The sequence below is a fragment of the Phalaenopsis equestris genome, unplaced genomic scaffold (assembly GCF_001263595.1).
Source record: "Phalaenopsis equestris unplaced genomic scaffold, ASM126359v1 Scaffold000107, whole genome shotgun sequence".
NCBI lineage: Eukaryota > Viridiplantae > Streptophyta > Magnoliopsida > Asparagales > Orchidaceae > Phalaenopsis > Phalaenopsis equestris.
In genome coordinates this window covers 1,670,269-1,692,483 of record NW_018164549.1, presented here as the reverse complement: position 1 = coordinate 1,692,483, position 22,215 = coordinate 1,670,269, and the positions used below count along the sequence as shown (strand labels likewise).

The 22,215-nt window shown below is 36.4% G+C and overlaps 1 protein-coding gene across 2 annotated transcripts in view; it reads right to left on the bottom strand.

The window, feature by feature from the left end:
• Nucleotides 1-2,629: 2,629 nt before the first annotated feature.
• Nucleotides 2,630-22,215, bottom strand: part of LOC110020660 (ACT domain-containing protein ACR10) — a 42,488-nt gene continuing 22,902 nt past the window's right edge. For both annotated transcript variants that reach the window (XM_020718837.1, XM_020718836.1), the window contains exons 5-7: nt 8,970-9,309; nt 8,321-8,605; nt 2,630-3,287 (exon numbers count right to left, since the gene is read on the bottom strand). In XM_020718837.1, coding sequence (XP_020574496.1) covers nt 3,150-3,287; nt 8,321-8,605; nt 8,970-9,309 — 763 coding nt within the window. In that variant the 3' untranslated portion in view covers nt 2,630-3,149. The remainder of the gene's footprint in view (nt 3,288-8,320; nt 8,606-8,969; nt 9,310-22,215) is intronic.

Here is a 22,215-nt window from a genome sequence, read left to right as displayed (position 1 = left end):
TTGCACACTCTTGTGCATCCCTTTATTCTTAAAAATGGGGATCAAAATACTCTTCCTCCACTCCTCAGGCATCTTTTTAGTTTTTAAAATAATATTAAAGAGTTTAGTAAGCCAAGAAACTCCCAAATCTCCCAAATATTTCCACACTTCAATTGGGATATCATCAGGTCCTACAGACTTTCCACCCTTGGTTTTCTTTAAAGCCTCCTCAACTTCTTTTTTGCTAATGCGACGGTAAAAATGAAACGTTTTATTATTATTCACGATATTAAAATCACTAAGGTCGATCGTATTTTCAGAAACTTCATTAAAAAGTTTATCAAAGTAACTCACCCACCCATGTTGAATAACTTTTTCGAAGAAAAGTACTTTTTGATTTTCATCATTAATACACTTTACTTGAGTTAAATCTTTACTTTTCTTTTCCCTTTGTTTGGCTAGTTTATACATATATTTTTCACCCTCTTTAGTATCTAATCTATTATAAAGATCATTAAAAGCAGAATTTTTAGCGTCACAGATTATTCTTTTAGACTCCCTGCGGGCCGTTTGATATTTTCTCCAGTTTTCTAAGCTTTTACATTTAAACAGCCCTTTAAAATGGCATTAGAGAAAAAATGGGAAAAAATATGAGTTATAGTTTCATTTTTAGAGTGGTATAAAACACAACAACTATGAATAGGAATGTGTCAGGCACGAAAATTCTCAACTATCTTAAGAACAACTTAGGCATCAAGCCAAGAGAAGAAGAAACTTTGATCAATAAACCATAGGCCAGGCGTACTCCCTTCGAATGTTAAACGGCGAAGAGTGTTGCAGCTTCCTTGTCTCTGTTATTAGCTTGATGTGCAGCTCCTTTGTTGATAATTATAAAATGGGATTACTTCTTCGCCAAAAGCTTCAAAATGTTTGCTGGTTGTTGCATAAGGTATTGTATTTCTGTTTTAGTACTGTATGAAGATCTATCACACAAGGGTTAAGAAAATTGACAGGGCAGAAAACATAATTTTTTATGCGGAAAACTTGTAAGAAAAAAAGCCACGGGGCCTAACCTAGTTGAATTGATTCTATTATGTTATTGTAAGTTGCAAGACCATGTCGACCCTTAACTAACTGGGAGCAAGATAACAAAAATGACATGACTTCCACTGGGATAGTGGCGTAGTACGTTAAGGAAATGGGAGCGTCCTAACGACAATGGTCCGGCGACAGTTACGGTGGAAAAGACGGTGATACAGTGGTGGCATCGGCAGGCACGATGGCGACGATCAATTGGCGCTGACCTGGAAGTGATAGGTGGATTGGCGATGGCTCCACGTTGATAGCCAGACAATGGAGGCCCGACGTTGGCTGCAGCCAGTCGAAAATGTCTCGGAAGCAACGACGATAGTCCGGTGGAGGTGGCAATCGGAAAGCGGCGGTTTGGCAACAGTGGCAGCAAATCGATGATGATCGGGAAGCAGCGATGATAGTCTGATGATGGCGATCAGGCAACGATGGTCTAGCGGTGGCTGTTGCTAATCGCCGGTGGTTAAGATGTGACGACAGTGGCGGTGGCCGAACAACGATAGTCTAGCATTGGTAGAGCTCGGGAACCCTCGAGTGCTTGGATCTCTCCTTCAACCTCCTCCTCTAGGTACATATCTCAAGTCTCCCTTTCATGGAGGGGATGTCTATTTATAAATTTTGTAAATAGCATCCTCTGTAAATGTTGCATGAATTTAGACTACTCATCAGACGGCACAGAGTTGTCGTTTTGATCAAACGATATTCTATGAGCATTTGAATGTCTTAATGATTTGATAATCGAGTGATCTTGAGCTTATTGAATTCAGCTCAACAAGTGTTTGATTTAACTGTAATGTAAAGTTATCAGATTTTGAATCCATCTTACCATTCAATCATCCATCCAAAGTCTTCAATTGCATTTAAACAGCTTGATCTTAGTTTAATCAGACAAATCAAACCAATTTTAACTTCATTAAGCTCACCTTATTGAGACAGACAATTTGACTATTCATTTGATCAAAACAGAACTTGGATACTCATTAGTTTCTATTTGAAATTACTCGCTCAAAATGCTTTAAGGTTCATAAATGATGATAATTTTCTGAGGATGTGTCACTGGTTTTTATACCGTTGCGGTGAGCACATATATCTCTTAACATGTAGAAAAAGATAGTGCCCAAGAACAAAGAAAATATAAAACCTAGATTCATGTCAACAAGAAAGATTAATAATTATTAACGTTCATCAAGCTGCGTTTACAACACCCGTTAATACACAAAATAACATAAATGGCACACAAGTCTTTACATTTACATATCTATCATTTAAAGTATAATATTTAGATTCACAACACTTTGGTATTACCTGTGCCTGACAATATATGCATCACTTCCAAAAAAGTTGATAAAGTGATGTTTCACATATATTATTAAAAATTTGAGTGTGATACATGTAAATATGAAACTTAAGGTGTTCAATATATAAAAACAGAAATTTTCTGGTATTTATACAAATGCACCTATTTTTTCATCTAGCAATCATAAAACTTCATAGAATAAACAAAATACTGTCAATATAAAGCTTAAGAGGAGCTAGATGTAAGGGAAATGAGCTTGATATACAGAAACTTTCCAAATTAGCATTTTTCACCCGATAAATCAATTGTTTCAAGCACAGGCATCTGCAGGTTTCAGACAACACAGCATGATCATGTGGCGCAAATCAATTAATTTTATGCCTGAATATTTTATATACATTCGTAAGTGTTACATATTAAAGCAACTAAGTGAAGCAAACATGAACAGCAAAAGCAGATAATCAGCTTCAAAGTTTCAACTATATTTCATAATCTGCAATCTTTTAATCCTATTTGCATGCTATGCTGTAGCCTTCCATAGCAAGCGGCATTCATCTACTTCTCTTACCTTTCCTCCACATTATAAACCGTTGAATTATGCAATAAGGTGAAATGTATGTATATATCTATATATATATTATATATATAGATGAGTCAGTGCACAATCTTCAATACCGGGCTACTGCGTGAACTGGAATAAGTGGAAGAAAATAAACTGTTGACCTCCAATGTTCATTTTGAACATGAAAGGCAGGAGGAGAGTCCCTTGGGACTCTGATGATCATCAATTCCAGCCCATCAACATCTTAGTTACTCTGTCAACAATTTTGTTCTTTGATGATGACAAAAAATGGTCATCATTGAGGAGGATTCTGTAGACTTCCCACTCACTGCCACCAATAGTATGCCTTCCTATCTCCGCCTGTAATGCAGATTCATTAAGCTCTTACAATAAATTTAACATGAACAAATAAAAAACTAGAAGTAAATTAGAAGATACAGCAATTCTTTTTTCTACTGAAATTTGTGATACAAGTGACCATATTTGAAAAGTTAGAGACGCGTCTGTTTACCCTCACATATACTCCACAAGACAAGTCGATTGGACATGGTGAGAGCAGCAAACGTAGAAAGCGATACTATGTGATCAATGTGGAAACACTTTGGAAATCCTGAAATTTATCTGAATATTGCCAATTTGCAAAATAAACTCACATTGTTGCATTTAGAGTATTGAAAATAGCTAAAGAGGGGTCCTCCTCATGATTGGAAGAAGGCACCAACGACATAATGCCGGTGTGATGCATGTAACTAGAACTCAAATCACCTCGATTGTTGTCAAAGCTGCCATAATAACCTCTGATCTCAAAGTAGACCACATGAGCGCGTCTGGAATGTTGACTTTACCTAGGGAGGACACCCATATTGCTGAGTTTTCGTTCACGGGCAAATGACACATAAATCAAGCCTTCTAAGTAAAAGAATATAATAATAGTAATTAAGTATTATTATTATTTTTAATGCCTCTTCCTTCTCCATCAATTCCACCTCCCAATCATTTCGTACCCATCCCTTGCCATCCAATGGGTGCCACCTCATTGCAAATAATATAAAAAAAATGAAATAAAATTTCTTTTACTAAATTAAGCACTAGCCCGCAACTCCTCTCCTTCAATCTCTCCAGCAGCTCTCCCAGTTCTCACACTCATGCTTCTCTTCCTTCCAGCCTCTCGCACTTCTTTTCGCTGCCTTCTCCCTTCAGTCACGCAACGCAGCTCTCCCTCACCTTTGTAGTGTCAACCCATCTTTAGCCGCCGGCAGCTAAACTAGAAGTCCCAGCCCCTGCAACACTCCCGCTTGCCGGCAACCCTTTCCATGTCTCCCTCTCGGTTTAGCAACGCCAGGCGCTTGCACTTGCCCTACTCAAACTCCACGCGGCAGAGACCAACCTCGTCTATCCAAGAGCCTCTCACGCAGCTCGCATCTACATTCTATTCATCACCAGCGGCTCCTCTCTGCATCTCGCCAGCTGCTACCGTCCCCTCCAGCCTACCTCTCACGCTATCTCAGGTGATGCCCAAATAATTTTTTCTTATGGTGCTGGGCACCATTTTACTACAGAATGGATGGTCAGGTAGAGAGAAATGTTTAGAAAAGTTATGAGGGCTGTTGACGTGATCACATTTGATTTATTCATATATTTCCGGTAAATAAAAAAAGTGGAAGTAGATCTTCCTTCACTTGGAGGTTGTAAAAGCTGCTGTGCAGAATTGAAGTGAGCGCGATTTTTCTCTTCCGGACAAACTGCAAGCTACAACCAAGAAAATGAGATGCAGCAATGACTCGCGTGTTACTGATTGGGTTGCTCTCTCTTTCAAGGGAGGAAAGAAACCTCTAGTGTCTAAGTCAAATCAGCATGAAGCTAAAAGAAGAACAGTGAGAACAGTCATGAATTTTGGCATCACAACTCTCAATGGAGAGCTAACTTGAAAAACCTATGAAAGTGGAGAGAAAAAAAGAAGTTGAATCTGCGAATGAATAATTTTTCTTTGGATCATGTAACAACACAAGTACCCGTTGTGTTGGCAGGGAAATTTTGTATTATAAGTTTGTATTTGCAGGTATCTAAAGCCCCTAGCATACTTTCTTAAGAGAGGTGGGTTAAAGACACATCTGCATCGTATCGATGCAACGGGAATAGTTTCGTGTGTGCGTGCATTATTATTATTTTTTTTGCAGGTAGACAAAACCCCATGCACATTTTTTTAAGCTTAGTGGGTTTTGAAGACCCTTGGGCCACAGTGTCGAAAGATACTGACCATGCATGTTTATTTAAGCATAGTAGGAATGTCTTAATTTTCCGATGCAGCCCCCATAAATGGGGATGACACCAAGGGCTGCCAAAATGCTGCTGGATTTTTGTGTAAATGCTAGTCATAAAAGAGCGACTAAATTAAATATAAATAAAACTTGCAGAACTCACAGGAGACTCGAAAACTTGTCAACAAACTTGAATGAAACCTGTGAGGGGTCCACCTAAACACTCAAATGAGAGCTAGGCAAGGGAGAAATGCATAATTCTAAATATACAATCAAAGTTTAGAACGTCTTCATCGCCACTGGATCCGCAACAGCAAATACACAAGCGAACAGAAGGTGAAATTAAAGCTTAAGTGAAAATATTTGCACAAATTTTAATGATAACATGTTTGTGCAAATAATAATAAAACCACCCTAAAGATTAGTCTATATCAACAAATATAAAATTCTCGCATATGCTCCAACTAATGTGTTAGATGCTCAAACACAAGATCCGAGATTATTGTGCGGGTTAAAACAATGGTTTAAGCTCAAACCAAATATGCCTCGAAATACGTGTTAAGCTAATTAAAAATAAATTCAATTCAATAAGATTAAACACCCGCATGTGCTCTGAGGATAACCCTAAGTTCTTAAACTTCTTCGTGTGAGAATGTTGCGCAGGTCAAACACATGGTTAAACTCATAGTGAATTTGTCTTGAAAAGCATGCACACAATTCAAAACCTTGAAAGCTGAATTTGAATGTATGTAATTACGCACTCTATCAAATGGGCCATCTTGCCTATAGGGCAAGGTCGTAAGTCTCCCACACTTTGGTCAATCTGATCTTCCTCTCTACAAGAAATGAAGTTCACAAGATTGAGTCCCCACTGAATCAATCAGATCTTCCTCCCTACAGGGAATGGAGTCAACAAGATTGAGCTCCAGCAAAGTCAATTCGATCTTCCTCTTTATAAGGACTGGAGTTGACATGACTAATACTCTTAACGATGTTCAAGAAATCAATTTCCTGGGTCGCCTTGCCTATAGGATGAAGTCGTAAGTCTCAATTTAGTCAATTTGATCCTTCTTCCTACAAGAAATAGAGTAAACAAAATTGAGCCTCCATTGAGCCAATATGATCCTCCTCCCTACAAGGATTGGAGTCGACAAGCTTGAGCCACTGCTGAGCTAGTTTGATCCTACTTATGATGACCGAAGTTGATAAGATTAATGCTCTTAATGATGTTCAAGGACATCAATCCCCGATGATAGCCATTATGATAGTGAATCTCAATTAGCGGAGTCTATTTCAAAATTGTCTCAATATCTATTTTGAATTCAATTATTTTAATTATTAAACTCGATCCTCTATAAAAGAGACAGAGTTAATAAGGTTCAAAGATAATCATTTCCCCGATGATGGATGATTTGATAGTGAATCTCAACGGAGGGTTCTATTTTTAAATTATGTCTCGAAGTTTATTTCGAATTCATTTATTTCAATTATTAAACCCGGCTCCTATGTAAAAGAGACGGTTTATAGAGATAAAAAATAATCATATCTCCGATGATGGTTGTGTTGATCGTAAATTTCAATCGGAAGGGTTCATTTATAAATTAAAATATTTGAAAACATAAAAAAAAATATTCAAATGAAAAATTATGCCACTTAATGCTTAAAGAAAAATTCATCTGTCTTCTGCAGCCATTTGTCGAAGGGTAAAATCTAGTGCTGACTCGAGCTTACAAAGAACCCAGGTCATAGCAATTGTACCATTAAATTCGTGCTCAAAACAAATCTTATGAGAGTAAGTATGTGGTATAAGTCCTCTGTCCAGGGGGTTTTCCCGCCAAATGGCACCACAAAGAAGCGATTACAACCAGAGCCCTCTTGTCAGGTAGTTTGTTGCCAAATAGTACCATTATATTACGATCATGAATATTGCTTGTAATGTTCCCCAATGACAGTCTGCGGTTTTGAGTGTTGAATCATAGGGTATATTCGATGAGGCAAAAAACCCTCTGCAAGCTAAAGTCGACTTAAATTAATCTCCTCAGACAAATAATCACCCCAAATCTACAAAGTCCTCTTGGACGAAGCACCCTATGGCTGCTGACAATGATCATTTTGTCAGGTTGGGTTGACTACCTCCACTGACTAAGTAGTCTCGGGACCATGAAAACCCGGGATGAGGAAATCATGAGATCTTGATAGGGTTCGTCATTGTTTTCCCCACCATCCGCTTTGAGTTCACATTGATAATATTTATAAATTAAATTCTAAATCCTATATGCTAAGTCCGAATACTTATCACCTAATGACTAGTCATAATCGAAAGTGCTCTCCCGTTATTGCAAGAGGTTTCTAACCATAGGAGCTTGCGCTTATGGGAAATCTCAAGCCTCAGATCTTAAAGTCCTTATAAAATGAGGGTGAAATCTTTGGGTAGTGTCTTATCTACTATCTCATCCGTTTTTGAAAATTCGACCCAAAACTTAACAAACACCCATGTTAAGCTCTCGACGAGAATTAGAGACGCTTTTTGAATTTTCAGAGCACACAACACCTATCATCACTTTTGTTTCTTGTTTTTATTTTTTATCTTTTCTTTTATTTTAAAAAATATGTTTGGCTGGTATAATTTTTTTATTTTTATTTTTGTTTTAAAAAAAAACAACTTGTTTTTAAAAACACTCAAAAGATAAGAGTGTTTTTTTATAAAACTAGCTCCATAAAACAAGTTGTAATTTAAATCAAAGCATAAACATAAAATAAAAACAAAAAAATTGAAAAAAAAAACAAAAGTAATCCCAATCAGCCCATAGAATAACAATATATGCAAAACAATAAGCAAAAATGAACTAGATTGTACCTAATTTATTAGTAAAATAAAAACAAAAAAATGAAAATAAAAACAAAAGTGATCCCAATCGGCCCCTAGGATAATAATATATGCAAAAAAATGAGCAAAAATGTACTAAATTGTACCCAATTTATTAGTAAAATCAGTATAATCTGATAATTTATTTCCAATCCTTGATTTTCAGCAAAAGATTTCATTGAAAAGAAACACCAACCAAGTTCAAGTTTTACTCGAAGCATCAAAATTTGGACACGAATAAAACTGAATAATTAGTTGAAAAATCTTACCAAGAAAATACGTATTTGGAGCATCTTGAGGGCAAGAGTAATGTCGTAGAGCACAAGAGGACGGCCCTTGCCAGACAATTCAACAGGGTTAGCAACAAAGAGCTCCAAGTCAGGTCCGCGATTTACAAGAGCCACACGGAGTGGAGAGAATAAGTTCATTTTCAAGCGGCCACTTAATGCCTTCTGCTTGTTTGGATCAACAAGCTTTTTTCCATCCATTTGTATAACAAACAAATCTACTTCACAGTCTCCACCTTGGTATGAATAGAATCGCCCATAAGATATCTGAAAGGCGTAGAAAGATAACATTTATTTAAGGCATAGAAAACATGAAAGATGGGTAGTTTTGCTTCCATTTCTAAATCAGGGTCTGGCTAGGGTGGTTGCAAATTTCTGTAAAAATGGTTGTTATGGTGGAGAAAACAACTTAAAAATATGTTGTAGGAATTATAATTTCTTTTTCAGAAAATCAAACAATAGCTTTTATAGTCACCACACTTTAACAGGTCGGGTTGAAAAAAATAACTTCCAATCACAGAAAATTCTAGAAAATAACAAAAAAAAACCATTCTTCAGAAAAAGTCGTGATTGCAGTTGAAACTCAGAGAAGGTGAAAGACTGCCCCCAAACAGACTTGTAATCTACTAACCTGGATGTTATAATCTTTTAGAGTTCTCATGATATCATAAAGGAGGCCTTTGTGGTCAGGACAATGAATTTGAATTAGCGTGTGAGCGGGACTTAGAGAGTTGTCCATCGTGACGGAGAGGCGACTTGGTGCAGGAAGTGGCGCCTTCCATGGCTCTTCAGGAAGCTCTAAGGTGAACATTTCTTCTGTAATAGAAGGGGGCAGAGTAGAGGAAGATCGCAGGAAAGCGGTAAAATCTTCAACAGTCTGTTCCACGTCACAGCTTGTCATGCCTTCCCCTAAAACACCTTTCAACCGATCACAAGTCTCGTCCTTTCTATTTTTTGTATGCAACAATTCTCTGGAATCAAGGATTGATGTTATGCAAAAAATAATAATAATAATAAATTTTATTGTCAGATAAATAAGAAGGTTAAAAGAATGTAAAAATAATAATTTGAAAAGAGGTTTATGTTAGAATTACTGTAAAAAAGCATTGTTTAAAAAGGGTGGTGGTACGCCCATAATATGGGCAGATAAAATTTTGGGTCATTTACATACAAACCACCTATATAGAACACCTAATTTTTATTTTTTACATTTACACCACCCTAGCATCAAAAATACCACCATTTTAACTTTTGAAAAGAGAATAACACCATTTTAAGCATAGGAAAGGTGACATTTATGTAAAACTTGAAGTTTAGGTGTTAGATATCTAAATACATAGGAATCGAGTCGTATGTACGTAAGTTTTCCTAAAATTTATATCAAAAGATTAAAAAGAAAAAGATGTATACTGAAAGTACTTTGAAGAAGAATTGCATAATATAGATGGAACAACTTACGCAAGACACAAGGATAAATAGTGAATGAAAAATTACAAGGCCAAATCCGAATAGTGAGAGGATAAAGCTATCATTTGATAATGATACTTAAATTCAAGTAAACACCATCAATGAAGAATGCACAAAATATCATTATTTTGTGTTACAAAGTAACGGTTATGATGATACTTAAATTCAAGTAAACACCATCAATAAAGAATACACAAAATATCATTATTTTGTTTTACAAATTAACGGTTATGAGTCTCATAAAGTGATAAACGAAAAGTCATGTACAAAATGTAAATATTAGTTCCACATGAGATGTTTTCATTTGCTCCTTGCATTTTTATTTCATGCTGATGTAAAAGAAAAAGGATTCATGTGGCCGACACCACTTCATGGGATAAAAACTAGCTGTTATTGTTTATTGTTGCTGTTGCCACTGATGTAAAAGAAAAATTGACAGAAGAGGCAATCTCATGAATTGTACCTCAAGTTACGTAAGAAACATGATGTCAAGGCCTTATGAAGAATTGGTATTAACAACTATAAGACAAGTTCAAGATAAAAGTAACAATCAAACTTGAAGTCCTTCACTTTGCTTCCTAAGGCTATACTCAAGGTTATACTCTAGAATGGATCGTACAAAGCACGCAAAAGAAAAGTTTGACTATTTAAAACACATGAAATTGATAATGGTTAAAAATCTCCTCACCTTTCTATCTAATGGAAGACGGAATAAAAGATAAAAAATCTTCACATAGTTAATTTTCCAAAATATATGCATCCTACATAATTAAACAAAAGGTAACATTTTACTTGAACCCTACAGCATTTTTTAAGATATAAACATGTAGAATCAATGAAGAACAGCTTAGGAACTAACAAACATTAGTATCGTAGGGATAGAAAAAGAAAAAAAAAAAAGCTAAACAAAAATTGTTCAAAATGATTAGTGAAGAAAAAGTTTATCACCTCACAGAAGCACTTAACATAAATGAATAAAAATAAGCATTGATAAATTTGAATCCAGATAGTTAGAAAAGAGCTAAGCTAATGATGATGACGATGACAATGATGACAAATATATTTTGTTGCTTGGACAAATATAATGAAACGTGGAAAATAAACCATTTGATGCGTAAATAAAAGAAAAAAGTGGGACTCAGGCAGCATCAATATAGATTCTAAAAAATTATGTATTGCATTTAGCACTCCACCAAAACAACTAAAAGTAAAAGATCATAAAGCAAAAGTCAAATAGTGGGATAAGGAAAGAAGATGATGATGTTATCTTTACAAAATGACATTGCTAATAATAAAATATTTTACATATTCCAAAGTTTAGCCATTATTTTAGTAAGAGAGAGATTCTCTCACACTTAACGAGCATATATATATAATAGAGAGAGATTCACTCACACACATATTAGGAAACATAAGAGAGAGATTCTTCCGCTAGAAAACTCAATTTAACCCATTGATTTCATCAATTTAAAGTTGATGCTATATTTATGAAGAATAAACAATGCATAACATTTCATAACAAAATAAGACCCCACCTCATGAAAATCATAAAAAATTGTCATGGTAGCAAAGCCATCCATTGAGAGATTTTTATTCCTGTTGTTAAAACGATATTAAACGTGATGAACCATGTATGCTACAAGTTTTAATGATGTATAAGATGATGAACAACCTTGATTTTCAGGGTTAAGCTCCACTAAGAAACAAAAGTCAAAGTTTAAATAACGGGAACAACTTACTATAGTGAGTGAAGTTGTTTGAATTACGGAGATTAATTTTCTTGAAATAAAATCATCATAAGATTTGATTGAACGACCACATTAAATGCAAATATATGGCCAATCCACTTTTGTGGGCCATGATAATATTTTTTAAAAATTACATTAATGTAGAATCTTCACGACGACGACGACAACAACAACAAGCCTATATCCCACTGATTGGGGATTTGTAAGAATCTTGAAAAGACCAATAATTAAGTTTGAGCGGTCATGTAAGAGCTATTAAATAGAACCCAGAATAAAGGGTTTGGCATCTCGCAACCACAAACAATTAATGAAAAGAAAAGAGTAAAAAGGCCGAGGAGAAGCCAACCGAGAGAACAAAGGAGGAAGATCTTTTACTTCTTCAAGGGGAAATGGGAACTTTACTTTGTTAGAATTGAGAGCTTCCCTTCTTTATAGAACCTAAACTTGTGGCTTATATTTATGATCATAGTCATGTTTGTGATCTCAATTTTTGCTAATTTTTTGCTCAAAATTTTATTATCATCCTAACGAATATCAAAGCTTAGGTTTAGAAAGCTTGCAAATTCAGGAGTGGATTACAAGAATATCAAAATCAACAAATTCAAAGGTCAACAGTTCTAGAAGATAAAGGATTATTGTACCAGAGAAAGCTTCACCGATCACTGAAAAAAATAATACTGCAATGAGTAGATCAAAAAGAGTGGGTATTGATGGACATAAAAGCTTTAGATGGCATTCACCTATCCCTCAATATGAGTGTCACTTGCAACGTCCTAAACAAGACCGCTACAATAAAAGATGAATGTGCTCTCCAATGAAGGAAAAAATCTCCACAATCAACAAAAAAAATATAATCTACAATTTTTTTAATCTCAATATATTGAAATGAGCTTCAGCATCAATAGCATCAACAAGTTCAACTCAATCATGAGATATTTGAACTTCATGAACATCAAGTTTAACAACATAAATGCATAAGACAAGGATTTTTATACATGGGTTTCAGAAATAAAAAATAAAAAATTAGAAATATTTTCTCTTAAAGTTAAAATACGACTACTTGTCTAATCATGGGTATTATAATAAAATAGGATCTATATCGTATATAAATAGATGTCGAAATAGCTTCTTCAAAGGTGACCTAGAGAATGGCATCTACATGACAGAAACCAAAAGATTTGTTGAAGCTAAAAAAGAATAATTACATATAAGCTAAATAAATACCTTTATTACTTGAAACAAAGCCTCATCAGTAGTACCAATATTTTGATAAGTTCATACACAAGATTAACTTTTGTATATGCAATGCAAAGCACTATTGATGTATACAAGAAATAAGAAAAGGTCATATTATAATATTATTGTAAGTGGATAACATGCTAATTACATAAGCTAATATTAGAAAATAAATAATTTTAAAGATTGTTGTCAAAGAAGTTAGACATGAACGATTTATGGAAAGCCAGAAATTATTATGATGAGAATAGACTGCAATAATGTAAAAAAAATGTGAAAATCAGACACGTTATTGAACTAGAAAAAGCAAAGATTAGGCTCAGCTAAGGATTGAATGGTGAAGATGTAAGTAATAATAAAATTATTAAGCTATCACTTTGAAGATTGAATCATGCTGCAAAATATGATAAAAGAAAATGCTTATGAAATATAAAATAATATAAAGGTGTGATAGAAAGAGGATTTTGTGGCTGGGAGAAAAATAAATAATAAAGAATGAGAGGGACCATGGGAGATCTCTTGAAGGGTTGTGATGGCTATTAGTTTTCGAGTGAGGGCCAACGTCAAAGTGCTACCATATGGGTATGGTGTCTGCGATCACTATACAAGGATAATAAAAATAGGAAAGTTATATATGCCTCCTCGATGATATGGGCATCAACATACACCATTCAAGTCTAACTTTAAACTTTACATGTCTTAAACCACAAGAAAAAAAACATAGTTGTTGGCATCACTTTTGGATGTCATATATTTCAGTGTCCGCTTGAATGCTACAAGACTGTTTACAACTTCCCGAAGCCTAGGATATACGTCCGAACCATCTGGTACGTGCCTCAAGCACGAAATCAAGGCCAGTCTCAATTTAGCCCTACCCAGAAGAATTCACCATGGGGCGACGTTAATTCCGACATGGGACATATTTAATGTCTCACTTGGTATTTAGAGGTCATATCCCGTCTGTTTGGAACCTTCGGTGGCCAAGGGGAGTCATCAAACTCACCCACGTAAATTTTGAAAAGAAGTCAGATTTCGAACCTATTTACTAGCGCAGGGGTCGAAGACGTCTGTCGGCATTAAAATCCCCATATTGAAACCTCTGGAATGTTTATTTTTGAGATACAGAGTCATATTTTAATGATGCATAGTTTCCCACTGCTTCTGGATCAGTAAAAACCCTGTTACGGACATTTGAGCGCAAAATTGAATTTTGGAACATTCGAGTCGTACTTGAGCCCGAGCAGAGATTTTATCTGACATGGCGCACCCCCGGTGTTCATATCAATGTTGGATAACCCATTTTTACTCCTAGACAGTCTTTGGTAGTCTGAAGATCCATAAAAAGCGATCCGCGCGAAGCTACGCGCACACCGAAAGCAAAGAAACCAAGCCCCTTTGGGGCTTGGGTCCACAAGCACCCATAGTTCAGATTGGCGCCTCCCAAGAGAGGCATTATTCTTTCCTTGGGGGCCTTTGCACCCATGGTGGGCGCTTTTGTGACCGCCTTTCGAGTGGCGACCTTTTAGCTGCTATTTTGGCCTGTGGGTGCTCAAGCGCCCATGTTAGGCACTCCAGCGCCCAAATTTCTAAGCACGAAACATTGCCAACCCGAGAGCGCTCCTCTTCTACAGCACTGTAGCTAAGGGATGGAAGCTTCTACGCCCGCTACAACGCCTAAGCGCCCAATTTGTCTTCCTCCGTTAAATCAAGTCGTTTCAATCCATTTCACATCAGATGGAGGGGACTATTTCAGGAAATCTTTGCATGGTCCCCATAATGGTTATGTCATGGATCAATGCAAATAAAGGGAGATCAAATCAACCCTTTGCAAATTTTTGCAAGAGGATGCATCTGATGCCTGTTATCGAGCAGGTGAACGACCGAAAGAGCAAGCAATGCGAGAGAGCTTTATGGCGTGGCAAGCCAAACAAAAGAGAGGGAGAGCTCATTTTATAAGGATTCCACTATTTGTCGATTAGATAGAGCTTCAGAGAGAGGAGAAGAGATATTTCTGGAGGAGCTCAAGTGAAGAAGAAATCCTCCTTCTTCTTCTTCTTCCTCCTTCTCATTTTTTGGCTTCTTTTCTTCCTTTTCTCCATTGAGCGGCTTCTTGCTAAAGCCAAGGAGAAAGCTTGGCAAGTAAAAGGGAGAGCCAACTTCTTTCTCTTCTTCTTCTTCTTCTTCTACTTCATTTCCTCCACCAAAACTCATATTCTCTACACATACCAAAGAGAGTATACCAAAGAGAGTGAGTGTGTGTGCTCTTCTTGAAAGCTGCAGTCAACAAGGAGGAACGCTTCCTCTTACTTCGGAAAAGGAAGAAGAAGTTACCATCTCCTTCCATAAGGAGAGCTTCTTCCACACTTGGGAGAAGGCTTCCTGACGACCTCATCAACTCTCCTACGACAAGGAGAGCATCATCTTCGCTTCCGGGAGAGAGTTCGGAGTCTTGGAGCTTCCTCATCTCTCCTACGGCAAGGAGAGTTTTATCCTACTAGAAGAAATGCGACATCAACCGCCACGCTGGTAAGATTCTCAAAAACCCTCACATTTTCTTTTCCTTAGAGCCCCTAGGTTGGATGTCAGATATCTAAGGATTAAGAATTTTCTGCTAGAGGGAGGCCTTTTCGGTTATGAGCTTTCATGGGCAATCCCTAGCGAATTCCGGACATTTCTTCCCCCCAAACCTTAGCACCAAAAACCAATCATTCCAGGAAAAAGAAATTCTTCGACGACTATTCGGAGACCTCAACCGTGGATGAATGGATTTGAAGTCATTACAAAAGTTATGACTATGCAAAGACCTTTCACTTGGTGAAAGCAAAATCTCATAGCAGTCTTTCACTTTGTGTCGATTAGTTTGGAAGGTAGGCCACTTCGTTGCTGAGCAACGGACTGGTTACTACGATTTCATCATGCCAACTCTAGGCCTCCATGTGAGTATGATAGGATGCGTGTGCTATTCTATTGCGCACATTCATTGCATCGCATTGCATGTGTCATTATATTATGTTTTGCATAAGCATATTGCAGGTGCCATTTTGGGATCGACCAACAACCACAGCCCGTTCGACGCACAATTTGGTGTCAATTGACCGCCCCGACCCAGTAGACATGTCACATTAGTTTGATCATCCGTCCCGGCATGATTGACCTTGCACACCGATTCAACTGGCCACCTTGGCGCAGTCAACCACATCAGTTCGAACAGCCACCCCGTCACGGTGAACCTTGCACATTGGTTTGATCGGCTACCTCTACCTGGTCGACCGATCATTTTGGTATGTGCCCAGGCCCGATCAACCAACTACTTTGATTTGACTGGCCATGACGGCCCAATCGAGCAATACTTGGGTCTAATCGGCCACCCCTGGCCTGATTGACCCATTGGCTATGGCGTCCAGGGTTGACCACCACGGTCGACCTAATGGGTCAAATGGCTAACATCACTTGCATGATGTAAGTTTTACATGTATATTGGCATCACTTGCATGACGGTGTATAATTTGGTTTGCATTTACACGTGTGCATGAAAAATACCTTTTGATGTGCATTCTGATGAATTCATTTGCATGAAGCTTTGCCTTCGCCGTGTGCCATTATAGGTTTCACTTAAATCACCGAAATCTGCGATATCTCCCACATATGTATCGTATGTGTTTGAGGCATGATACTTGCATTCCTATGGTGATTGGCAGCTAGCTATGTTAGTCCATAGTGTGTGAATTTCCTAGAGGAGGACGCACTCGCCGCCTCTTGTGGCATCATTTGGTTGAAACAAGCTTGGCATATTGTTCACTCAATTTGATTCATGCCTTAAAGCCTGTGAACTCGTTGAGTGTGCAACATGTATGCATTTGAATTATGTTATTTGTGAGTTTCTTGATGACCTTCCATCGTATTTTCTCATACCCCATCTGGGTGACCGTGGTGTTGAACCTTGTGTGATGATTGCTTGCATTTGCACTTGTCTGAAATACTTTGGTTGCGTGCCAAACTCGGTAAGTGAGCTGTGTTGGTAGCGATGCTTTAACGATCATTGTTCGCCAAATAGATCTCAGGGAGAAATGCGGATCAAAGCATCGGAATTGACACAAGCATGACTGTGCTAAAAATTAAAGAGATCTAACTTGTGTCACCTAGTATGTTACGGGTTTGTATTTAATGGTTCTATTTCAAAATAAGAAAAGTATCTTTCTATTTATTATATTCATCCTGATTTTAGAACTATGCAAGTAGGAAGCTAAGCCATATAAAAGGCCAACCTTTTCAAAAATACAACTTGTGGGTCGTTTATTAAATTCCTTGGATCTTTAAGATAGGGTAGGAATTGGCGACCCCGTCAAAGACATACATACCCAGAAACTTTACCCGGAGCACTTAGATGTTGATTAAGGCACTTCTCGGTAGATGATGTGGTAGACTAGGATTAGAGTGCTAGATAGTTTTTTTTTTTTTTTTTAATGCCTATGACTATTTTTCTTTATCGGCTTGTTTGTTTAAGTCATTCGTTACTTTTGTTCTTTTTTGGTGTGATTATATGTTTGTTTTGATATGCATGATAGAATATTAGAACAGTCTTCTTTAGAAGTCCATGTCATATACAAATGCTCATAAACAGGTACAATAAAAAAGGGAGCAATGTAATAATTATTACTAACCCTTTTTTGTAGGAACTGCTTAGCTCCCCCACCAACGATGGCCCAGACATGCTACATACTTGTTTGGCTTTCCCGGTGACATGTTTTTTGTGGAATTCGAGTCTTTTTTTACTTTCTTGATACACTTTTTAGAGTCCTTAGAAGAGTCTTATAGTAGAAATAAGATACCGGCACGGATTCCGAACCGTTTGGCACGGGAATCAAGTGATGGGGGATCAAGAGCAGATACTCGTGTCTCGTATTTTAATTCCAAATTCTACATTATTGTATCGAATTAGAGTTGGGCATGTATACGTGAAATTTGACCGCCTTTTCCTTTCTGTGATATGTTGTCGACCCATGGGCACCAACCGTTTATTTTTCATATTTGGATTATATTTCCCTAGTTTCTTGCATGTTTGTCTGTTTGGATTGGCTTTGCTCTATTTTGGCTTGTTTTTTGTGGCTTAGATTAAGGTTAACTAAGATTTAGAGTTAAAATATTCAAACATTTTAAAACTTGTACTTTACTTTTCTACATAGCCTTCGGACCAGTTTTAAAATGATTCGCATGCATGTTTATACACCCTATCATACTTAATAGAGCATCCATGCTTAATGATAGATAACTGCATCATTCTGCATATCCCGAGAAATTCACGTGCTTCTTCAACCCGCCTGGACCAGCATAAATTTTATACTTCAGTAATTTTCTAGCATGCTTAGGGTGTTAGAGGCTTCCCCGACCCCGATGGGGTGTAAGTCCTCCGTGGAGAGTGTTTACAGTTTTATAGTTGGACCTCTTCTTTCCTTTCTTTCCTGAGACAACTACGACAACTGTTTGGTAAATGTGAGTCTGACCACTTGAGCTCCACCTTGTAGGTCAAAGGACTAAGGTTTTCCTCTTTTGACATTAGGGCTACTGAAGTTCCCCATGGACGACGCACTTCACCGATTGCTGATCATGAATCTATGGACGTGTTAGGTCGACTACCTTCAAGACCAGATAGACTTAGGGTTCTAGTAGCATGAGATGACGAGCCCGTGGTGTCACGACCTTGCTACTTCTACCTTTTAAAATTACTCTATTCTTCTTTTTATTGAGCACCTTTGAGCTCTGTCATTTTTTTGACTTCATTGGTATCGTGTTGAAGGCCCGATTAGAATATTGTAATTCACCTTATGCTCTTATTGTAATTCAACTTCTGCTCTTATGGTCTGGTGAGCTCTGAAGTATAGGGATATCCCCATCGAGACGATTTGGTTATTTCATAGGTTTCACATGTCGATGAGCTGCTATCATTTGGGATGTGAGATATTCACTCTCTGCCCTGTAGCTTCGCGAGAACTTTGAAAGCATTGGGGCATTCTCATACAAAAAAACTATCCTTTGGTGTTCTATTTCACCAAGTTATGATAATGTAAGCGAAACTCTTTTTATCAAGAGTATTCACGGGTCCAAAATATAATTAACCAAAAAGATACGTTCCTTTGGGAGACTCTTGACCTCAGAACAAAATGTTCTTTTGATTCTTTGGTTATGGGTGGCTTATGTAACGATCTTTTTCGTGGATATCGATTGTCGAGATATCTTGACCCAATTTTGTTGGGATGTATAATCTCGATCTATCACACAAGGATTACCCCCATATAAGCCTTCCATGATTCTATTCAAAATTTGTTTGCTTATTTGTTGTCGTATATCTTTCTTTTCGATTTCTCTCCTCTTCAAATCATCTATATGATCCAAGAGGGCGATTTATTTGAAAAGTAAAACCAAATGATAACGACATATATATAGACAAGTCGAAGACTCCGAGTTTTTCAAAAGAACCAAAGACAATAGCATTAATTCATTGAGGCTGACACTTCTACTAATTCCCCCTTTGACTTGGATTTCTAGTGCAATGAAGCCGTCTCTCCATTTAAATTATATTCCAATCGCAGTGATCTTGTCTCTAAATCTGCCTTAGGCACCCATCCTGATAAGAATGAAATACATGTTGTCACGATTCATATGATAAAGTTATTTGATAAATCCCATAAAAGCTCAATAATGAGCCTTCTAATGCATCTTTAGCTCATAAAATGTTTTATAGATCTTTGGCTTGATTTTTCAGATCCATCTCCTAATGACATGAATGATGAAACTTCTCTTACTGTATCATTGCTTAAAGAGCAGGGGTATGAACGGGCCTAATTCGAGCAAGCCTAATACTTGCGCATAATTGTCTTGATTCGAATTCATTTGTTCGCATTAAATGAAGTTCAATCTTAGCTTGAATGAATTTAAAAGTAAATAAATTTTAATATTTTTAAAATACAGTATAGAAATGGTGTAGGTGTAATTATAGATAAGAGTTTTAAAGATAATGTTGTAAAAATTAATAGAGTTGGAGATAAAATTATAGCCCTTTAAGATTATCATTGATACTAAGATTTTTAATATTATAAGTGTTTATGCTCCTCAAGTAAAGATAATTTTTGGAATGTCTTATAAGACTTAATACAAATGATACCTCTTGAAGAAAGATTTTTTATTGGAGAAGATTTAAATGAACATGTCGGTAGAGTGGTAGAAGACTTCAGAAATTCTCATGGTGGCTACGGTTTTGGAATAACTAATGAAGAAGGTAGGATAAAGAATACTAAGACTTTACTTTAGAGTATGATTTTATTATTATTAATATTTTATTCAAGAAAAGGGATGAGGGATGAGCATCTTATTACTTTTGTAACATTGGATCTAATAAAACACAAATTGATTATTTTCTTATGAGAATAAGAGATCGTCGAGATTGTAAAGATTGTAAGATCATTCATTCCAATTGAGAATTTAAGTACCCAACATCGTTTATTAGTTCTAGATTTTAAGATGAGTTGTAAAATAAAGAATACTAACTCATCATCGTAGAATTAGATTGGGGAACCTAAAAGACACAAATAAAATTATTTTTAAGAGTAAATTTTAAGATTTCAAATTTTGGGATATTCATGATAAAGCAAATGTTATGTGAGATACAGTAACAAATATTATTAAACGAGTAGCAAAACATGTGCTTGGGAAATCTAATGAAAAAATTTTTATTAATAAAAATAGTTGGTGGTGGAATAATAATGTGCAAGAAAAGATAAAATATAAGAAGTTATGTTATAAAAATTGGTTTAAATGTAAAAGCTTAGAGAACTGGGAAAAATATCAAACGGCCCGTAGGGAGTCTAAAAGAACAATCTGTGACGCCAAAAATTCTGTTTTTAATGATCTTTATAATAGATTAGATACTAAGGAGGGTGAAAAATATATGTATAAATTAGACAAACAAAGAGAAAAGAAAAGTAAAGATTTAACTCAAGTAAAGTGTATTAAAGATGAAAATAAAAAAGTACTTTTCTTAGAAAAAATTATTCAACATAGGCAGGGGAGTTATTTTGATAAACTTTTTAATGAAGTTTATGAAATACGATCGACCTTAGTGATCTTAATATCATGAATAATAATAAAATGTTTCATTTTTACCGCCACATTAGTAAAAAAGAAGTTGAGGAGGCTTTAAAGAAAACCAAGGGTGGAAAGTCTGTAGAACCAGATGATAATATCCCAATTGAAGTGTGAAAATATTTAAGAGATTTGGGAGTTTTTTGGCTTACTAAACTCTTTAATATTATTTTAAAAACTAAAAAGATGCATGAGGAGTGGAGGAAGAGTATTTTGGTCCCCATTTTAAGAATAAAGGAGATGCACAAGAGTGTGCAAATTATAGAGGAATTAAGTTGGTGTGCCATACTTTAAAGTTAAGGGATAGGATAATTGAACATAAGTTAAGACGCATGACAGATTTCTCATAATCAATTTGGATTTATGTCGGGCAGCTCTACTATGGAAGCTATACATTTATTGAGAGGTTTGATGGAGACGTTTAGAGATAATAAGGAGAATCTACATATAAATTTATTGATTTAGAAAAAGCTTACGATAAGGTTCCAAGAAATATCCTTTGAAGAGTTCTTGAGAAGAAAGGTGTTGATATGACATATATTCAAGTCATTAAAGATATGTATACTAGAGTTGTACTTGTGTTCAAACTGAAGGAGGATTGACCAAATATTTTCCTATTTTTGTTAGATTACATCAGGGATCGGCCTTAAGCCCATATCTTTTTGCTTTAGTTATGGATGGTCTTACTGGACATCTATAGGAGGATGTACCTTGGTGTATGCTTTTTGTTGATGATATTTTTCTCGTGGATAAAACGAGAAAAAAAGCCCAGGAAAAACTTGAATTATGGAGGTCTACGTTGGAGTCTAAAGGCATTCATTTAAGTAGAATTAAAACTGAATACATGGAATGACATGAAAAGTGGAGGGTTGCGTTAGGTAGTCGACAGCCAGCGTAAAACTTGTCGAAAAAATCATGACATGAATCCTTTTGATCATTGTGTAAGTGCTAGGGCGTCCCCTGGAAGCGACACGCTGTATAACTTGAATACAATGAAAAGTGTGCAAGGGCCGCTACACCGGCGCCCGGGTGTAGTGTTAAATAAGCAAGGGTTCCCACATTACGGGCGAATGCGGGTAAAGAAGTTAGTCCATGAAACTAATGAAACTAATATTAGGATAGGATCTTGGAATATAGGCACTCTCAATGGTAAATTAATGGAATTAGTTGATATTATGATTCATAGGAAAATTAATATCTTATGTATTCAAGAAACTAAGTGGGTGGGAGAAAAGGCTAAGGAGATTGATAATTTAGGTTTTAAACTTTGGTATTCTGGTAAGAGTCGCA